At 36.2% G+C, this 8,066-nt stretch overlaps 1 protein-coding gene across 1 annotated transcript; it reads right to left on the minus strand.

Annotated features, from left to right (window-relative positions):
- Positions 1 to 3,749: 3,749 nt before the first annotated feature.
- LOC104404919 (myosin-IIIb-like) lies at positions 3,750 to 6,240 on the minus strand (the record flags this gene model as incomplete). Its single annotated transcript, XM_010013463.1, has 3 exons — positions 3,750 to 4,390; positions 5,713 to 5,759; positions 6,134 to 6,240. Coding segments are annotated over 3 exons (290 nt in total), but the record flags the coding sequence as incomplete, so codon positions are not given.
- Between the last annotated feature and the right edge of the window lie 1,826 nt (positions 6,241 to 8,066).

Here is an 8,066-nt window from a genome sequence, read left to right on the forward strand (position 1 = left end):
CTTTATAGTGTGCAACCAGTTATATTGAATGAGAAGTGCACCGGGGTATGTAAAAAGTGGTCTAAAGAAAGTAAATCGGCACCTCCCTTTTGCCCTCTGATAGCACAAGTCAGAAGGTCTCCAACTCAATTAAAAAGTACCATGTTTAAATACATTCATTTTGTTTACAACTGGAACAGTAAATCCACTTTGTGTTTGTGCGCTGTGTACATTGTTTAGTACCAGTGCACCAGAATCCAGGAACTTACTGGAAATAAAACACAATGAGACAATTGCTTGGAAGTATAAACATTCACAGCTACATAAAATACAGAAATATGAGTATATAATTATATAAGCATTATGCTTATATTAGCAAGTGTGCTAAATGACATGAGATAATCAGTAGTTGCCTACTACTAGGAAGAAAGTTTCCGTCCAGGAATATCATTTTCTAATTGTCTAATATGTGTTACTTTCGACATCTACCACTGAAAAATTTGGTTTTGATTGTTAGCACCAAAAGGAAATAAACTTTTGGCCTGATTAGACTTAGCAAAGTCTTTAGCTTTACATTATTTATAATAATTCATAATTCTGTAAGCATCTAACTAACAATTCCTTGGATGGCCTGATAGGGGCCACTTAAAAGACCTTCAGTGCACAAAAGCCTTTTGCACCACTCTTACAGTGTATGGGTGAGGGAGGTCACAGTGGGGGCAAATTTAAAACGGCTGCAATTTACTCCTATTCTAAGGTCCCTTTATGTTACTAAAGTGATGTAAATGTTTAAGTGAGAAGCACGTTTAAAATTACCAAATGAAAGGGGCTAATCTCCATAAGGTCCCTGCCATAACTGAAAGGCAGAAATTGTCCTCAGCAAGAACCGGTTTCTAGAGCTATTAAGGTCTACAGAAGAAATCTACTAAAATACCTTGTTGAGCTTCACCCTTTTCTCTCCCATGTGCTGAAAACTGTTTAATACATCACACACTGTCTAAGAAATTTACTTCTTCCTAACAGGATTTAAACTCTACGTTTATAAAATGTTAAGAACAGGATACATTATGAACTATTAAGCAAAATACATTAATACTCTAGGATAATACACGTGAAAGGAAATAAATCAGAACAATGCTTCAATGGTATCAAAACCAAATGAGAAAATCTTAGCAATTCGTGTTGATAGGTTCCCACTGACCATGATCATTACACTGACATGTCTCCTTTACTTTTCATGCACAAATCAACCCAAACACACACATCTATCAAGGTGGGAACAGAAGTTCAACTCTTCAGCCAGTTCTAACATGACTATATGGGTCTACAGCAAGCTGAGCACATGCCTCTTAATAATATGAAGGCATGCATGTGCTCTAAAATAAGGATGAGACATGGCCGCATCACAGGGGTTATCTGGTGAGGGTAAAGTGGTCAAAAACAAATGAGGAAAGTGGGATAAATTATGAAACAATAAAATGCACAGACTGGCTTTGTGCACGGTATTTGGCCAAGAAGTAGCAAGAGTGAAAATACATTACTCAACAGCAGCTTTTAGATAGTATCAGTTACTATCTAGTAACTTCTGTGTAAAAATATGCTTCAGTATATAAAAAAAGCTTTATTATAAAAATATTAGTGACATTAAACTAATTTGAAAAGTTATAGCAGATGTAGACAGTGGCATTACATATAATAAGGAAAATACTGTATTTTACCCTTTCCATGCAATTAGAGACTGCTTAAAATCTCTTTGAAGTCCATTTCTGATGGCTGAGATTGCTACAAGCTTAACAATTGGGAAGAAGAAAAAAGAAGAAATCTAAGGAATGTACTTAGGCAGTGTTTGCATTTTGCTTGTGCTTTACTATTTAATGGTCTGAAGCTACTCTCGTTAACTCAGGCCCCCATTCAGCAAAGCACTTAATCACGTGCTGAAATTTCATTGATTTCAGTAGGACTTAGGCTTTGGCTTAAGTGCTTCACTGAATTATATATTATTTTTCACTTTCCCTTCTTTATGAAATTAGTAGAACTACTTAGAGTAATGTATTACTCACTGTAATGTACACTGTGGGGTTTTAGACAGGTGACGTAATACCTAACTGAAAACCTCACTATCGTTTAACTGAAATAATTGATAAACTTTAACTAGTAACGATAATATTAACATAATAATGATGTGAACTGCAGTAATACTAAAACTTGATTTTTCCAAATAGTTTTAAAAAAGGATGGAACCACAAAGCATCGATACTGCTAGAACTCTGTGTGATCTATGCCAATATAAGAACAGAGTAAGTCATTTGACTTTTTTAAAATAATGTTATTTACCATTCAGATATGTTACAAATTAATGGAGAATTTATACACTGTGTAGGAAAATAAAAGTTATATGTTATTTTTGATGACATATCATATGAAATATTCATTCGTGTTACATTTTGACAAAACGTAAAGAAACTGATCTGCTCACATGCATTCTTATTAGTTGCCATTCAATTTTTTACTGCATTTTTGAGTATCATTAATTTAGCTGCAGCTACTCACCAATTCTCTGTTATTTAAGGAGTCCCTAAATTTTAAAGGCTCTAAAGTGCCTTTCAATTAATTCTACCCAGACGTACAGCAGAGGAAAATGAGGAGTGAACTGAGGGACTTCAACCTCTGGCAGGATTATAACTTTTAATTTCAACATTTTGTCACATTTTGGGTGAAGAATGAGTGAAGGATTGTTCTTCCTGGAACAGCTGAACCCTTCTCTCATCCTCGTCTGTCCTGTCCAACTTAATTTCTGTGTTTATTAGGAGAGACAAAGCTTTTGCCGAACTATCTATCTACCTCATTACCTTTTCTCCTTTCAAACCATATTCTGGCTTAGGGATAACCGTGACTGCACTTTGGTCTCATTTCCCATGCCATCTTCCTTTGCCCTGTGGTCAAAAAGACAATGCCAGTGAACCCTGATAGTAAAGAAATTTTGTAGTTTATGAACAGGTGTGAACTGCACCTCCAGAAGGAAGAAGATTGATTACCCGATCAGGGTAAACCCATTGGAGGGAGATAAAACCAAGGATCATATATGATATCATATAAAATATATGATACCATATAATTATATATTATCATACATAAGACATGGTCAGATTTAATCAGCATGGTTTCTAAGGAAAATTAAAAAAGAGAGCAAATTTGTAAGGCTGTACACTTGAACGTTGATTTTAAAACGTTTTTGACAAGAGCTTGTATGGAAAAGAAGCAAAGAATTGACGCAGATTAAAACTGTGGCTTGGAAACAGAAAGTAAAGAATAAGATGAAATAGTCAGCTTCTGTCATGGAAACACTTATCAGCAAAGAATCTCAGCATTCCATAGAAAATTACATATTGTTTCATTAAAGATTTTGAAAGTGAAAAACAAATAGAAAAATTTGCAGGTGATGTTTTTATTCTCTACTATATCAAGAGGGCTGTGGAAATGTAGGAATCACTGGAGACCAGAAATAGAGGTTAATAAAGAAATTAAATACTTACATGCACAACAAGAATAACTAGTCATAATGATGGTTTCAGTCACAAGAACTATATGAAGCAGTGTGTGAAATGTTAACTTTCAAACTGTTTTGCTTCTTCTATTTGAAGTAATTCTTCAAGATAAAGTTACAGTAAAATAATACCTTATAAGAAAAACATTTACAAGGTAAACTGAGACACAGCTATTACTAATATGATTTTACTCTCTACATTTTTGTAGTGTTAAGAAACATACACAGCACAGAGAGTTATAATGGATGTTTAATATCAGTCTAATGACATACAAAACATTTTCACTATGACCCCAAACGAAAATTTTTAGTACAGAGTTCTTTTAATCCAGTTCAATAAGTTCCTTGATCTCATTTTTCACAGCTCTACCAGCAGTTGTGCCAGCACAACAGAAGGGATGGCACAGGGTGGGAACAGCAGCCAGGGGAGCAGGGAAGAAGGGATGGGAACTGTGTAAACTAACCTTGCTGCTAAAGAATCGTATCTGTCAGCAACATCAACACATACAGGTAAGGTAGTGCTGCTCCCCTTTACTGGAACTGCTTACAGAAATTCAGCCAAATGGGACAAATCACAGCTGCAAAACCAGGTCTAAATTAGTGAAAGAAAGTTATTAGCTGAAACTGTATTTTATTACATATTACATAAACACACACATACAAAGTTAATTGGAAGAGGTTACAAACACGAAAATTCTCTTACCAGTATTAGTCAATAGAGTAAGTGAGGTTCAGCTTTGAGCAAAAGACACACCTCTTGAAGAAGGAGGAGATGGGGAACTAAGAAAGCTGTCATCTTCAGGGACAGATTCAACAGCTGACAATGATTTATAATACTCATCCTCACCATCCAGCACTTTGATTTGGCTTGAAAGAAAAGAAAAAACATTTATTAAAAAAATCATTCTGTCAATACCTTCAGACATAGAAACTTTGCTGTTGATGTAAAGCGTGTTAATGGAAGAAAAGGAAAAAAGGATGGTATTTCATGAGAAAGGTATAGCTTTTATACATACTTTTACTTTGCTATTACTTTTTTATGGTTCTACTCTGAATGGTTCTGAGTCAGTAAAATGCAATAGTCTTTTAGTTTGGGTGTACAGAATGGCAGACCAACTATTTGCATCAAATTGGCATTTAATTTGAGCAATGTGCCTTTTTTACCTGGAGTTCCACAAGTAGGGTATGATTTTGGTAATGTGTTTCAGCTGATGGTTTGCTGTGAATATGAACCAAAGACCACATCACCAATTTTTTGAGAAAGTCCTATTGACATCAAGAGGCTTTCATTTTCCTGTGATGCATGATGAACACTGGTGTCCCAAGTTAGTGTTTTTATTCCCTGAGTAGGAATAGAGACTTTTTTTAAACTAGGGGATGGAAGTAAACCAAATCTTGCAGTCATGCTAAATTTTGGGCTTTAACCTTGACTCAAAGACCTCCTATTCATACAGTTATATTCGGAAGATTGATTAAAAACAGAGGAAGTAATACAGAAAATTCTTGTATATTTTTGGACTACATGTATTTGCAAGACCAAGCATCCATCAATTCCCTCTGGTCGATGTGATCAGTCAGTGAAATACTTTGGGAATTGTATAGTAGCCAGCCTGGCTTTTGTAAATTGTTTTCAGCAATTCCTACCTATCACCAGGGGATAACTGCTCATGTGATAATGAAAAGTGACTCAGCTCAACAGAGAAGGCGCAGATCCCTTTTGGGCTGACTGACCTTTCTGGCCAGGAGGCCAGGAGGGCTGGTCCCCCAAGGAGGGCTGGAGCCTATTGCCAGTGTGATGCTGCAAAGCTGCTAGGGCTTCTTTCTGTGTTCTAGGTCATAGATCTTCAGTTTCAACACCCTTCATCTGGTACCTTTCGTAATGCTAAATGCACTTAAAAACATGAAGAAAGCTTTTTCTTTTTTTTTTTTTTTTTTTTTCTTTTTTTGTGTAGCAGTAGTACTCAGGAGAGCTGGGAAACCTATTTTGTAAGAATCAGTTCTAGTGTCTGCAGACCGCACTACATGCAAGTTTTACATTTGCTTCTGCAGCAAACGTCCAATGTCAATGCACAGAAATATGTTAATTGTTTATTTTTAGAAATGTCTCTAGAAAGTTTTGCATATTCTGTAATATCACAAAGGACTTCTTCTGTTTACAGTTGCTTAGAACTAAGAAGATAGATATTTACCCAAGTTTTCTTGGCTTCCTCTTGCTCCCTTGATATTCTAGAGTTCCCTGTGGAGAGGGCCAAGAACACACAGTCAAAGCAAAGCAGCAAGTCGTTAATTTTTAATTCAAAGTGATTTTGTGTTGAATGCAAGCAGATGCTGATAATATCAGAAGTCACAGCATAATTTTTTTGATCAAAGGGCTCAAGTGAGCCTGATGAAGCATGCATCTTGCTCGTCTTTGATAAACCACATCAATTATTCACCGTGAAGGCAGACATCCTGACATGAAAGCAACAGATAAAGAGCATAAGCACATGTTCAAGACGAGAGCAGAAGAACGTGGGGGTGGGGCTGGAGGGGCTGAAACAGGTATTAATAACAGAATTATTAACTGGAAACAAAGCCAGTAAAACAGCTTTATTGCCACTTTGAACTCACATTTAACTGGTTATAGTACATGTTGTCCTCAGGGCTATTCAGCATTTTGGGCTGCTGACATCGTCGACGAGGTGTTCTCAGCTTCTGTTCAAGACAGTTTTCTGAACCTTCAGTAAGATAACACAATTTAGTTTTAAGCTGTGCCAGGTGCTGTGAATGCCTTAGCGTATTTCAGTCTGTAAACAGTCTTTTCTTCTGTCCTGTTTGGTCCTGGATTTATTAACAAGTCTCTCCTATCCAAAGTAAGCAGACAGAAACTTGGGGATCTTTGTTTTCTCTTTTGAAACTTAGTTCAAACACAAGTTTTTAAGCAGAACTTCATTTTTACTTTTATAACATTTTTTATTCTTCCATATATCTATATCACACAGCTCCTTATCCCTTTCACACTTTATCTTAATATCTTCTGTTATCTAAGCAGGAAATGAGGTATATTGTGACTAGCTAGGGATATATCATTCAGCGGCAGCAAAACCGTTTTTCCACAGTAGACAGTAATAAAGCCTTTTGACTGATGAGACTTAGTCTATTATCATCATTTTTATTATATAAAAAGGCTACCTTCTTGATGCGGCTCTCTGTTTAATCAGAGTAACCAGACTGGTTTGGAATTATGCTTTCTTAATATAATTTGTGATGTGCTGTAAAGTAACAGTTGCTTAAAGTCATCTGGAAAGCAGAGTTTAAAGATGAAGGAAATATTTCAGAAGGGGTGGATTCTAAAAGAAACTAACAGCCTTTCTATTCCTTTTTTTTTTTTTTTAATATTAAGGAAAACAGACACTGTGGCATTATGGTGTGCTGTACTCTATCAGATGTTTTCTGTGGCACATCCTCTAGATTACTGGGACAATTATTTTCAGGATAAACCAGAATCACTAGGTTACTAAAAGACACTGGGGAGGGTGAGGGTAAGCAAAGCAAAGCAAAGGTCATTTACTTTTTAAATAATTTCCCAATGCCTTTGACTTTTCTGGTATCTCCTTGTTAAAAATCTTTTAGTGACAGTATGAATAAAAACAGATTTTGGTGGCACTGAAAGAAAAATACACATCTTATCACATTTGCATTCCATACTGCATGGGAAACTTGCCCTGATACAAAAGACCAGAACAAAGATAAAGTAGCACATGAGTTCCTTTAAACACTTCAAAACTGAAGTCAATATGGCTTGTGCAGATGCAGGGCTCTAGTCTCACAAATCCATTTGTAAGATATGGCCTAAAGAAGGAAGTAACATTACAAAGTAGGTTTATTATACACCCAGGTTTACAGATTGCAACTAGTGTTACTTTTCTGCAATGACTGAGTGAGGTAGAGAAGGTGGTTGAACTTCAGCTTTTTCAGCCAGATGACTGTTCTGGGAGATTTTCTCTCTTTCACTGTCTTTCTCCCTCTCAATGGTAAAATTTGAAAGATACAGTTTCCTCTCAGTGTAGGACTGCAATGTGTGGGAGGGGAGGACCTGTTTCGTGCCAACCCTAATGCTCCCTCACAATACTTGGGAGGAATGGTGGGTTAAATGGCCACCATGGAACTGACTGCAGAGCCAGGTCTAAAATTCAAACCCAATTTTATAAAGAAAGGTTACATTTCTAAAGTAATACAAAATAACTTTTAAATAATACACTCATGCTACTTGCTAACTGAATACCCAAAGCTTCAATACTTTATACTTGCAAGTTCAGTAAACCTTCATTTTTTTGCTAAAGAGATTGCGACCCTTTGTTACTTACCTGCATTGTACGTAACCAGACAAGGCAGAAGCTGTTCCAGAAAATACCTCTGGGGAAATCGGATGCCCAAGTAATATCTGTGTCTTTGGGAAGTTTTTTCTTTAATATTTAGATAGGATATAGGTACAATTTTATTCTGTCAGAAGTCTCCTGAAGTTTTGTGGAAGATCTGCCATAACTACATTCTACTCTTTGTC

The sequence above is a fragment of the Nestor notabilis genome, unplaced genomic scaffold, assembly GCF_000696875.1.
Source record: "Nestor notabilis isolate BGI_N333 unplaced genomic scaffold, ASM69687v1 scaffold21004, whole genome shotgun sequence".
NCBI lineage: Eukaryota > Metazoa > Chordata > Aves > Psittaciformes > Psittacidae > Nestor > Nestor notabilis.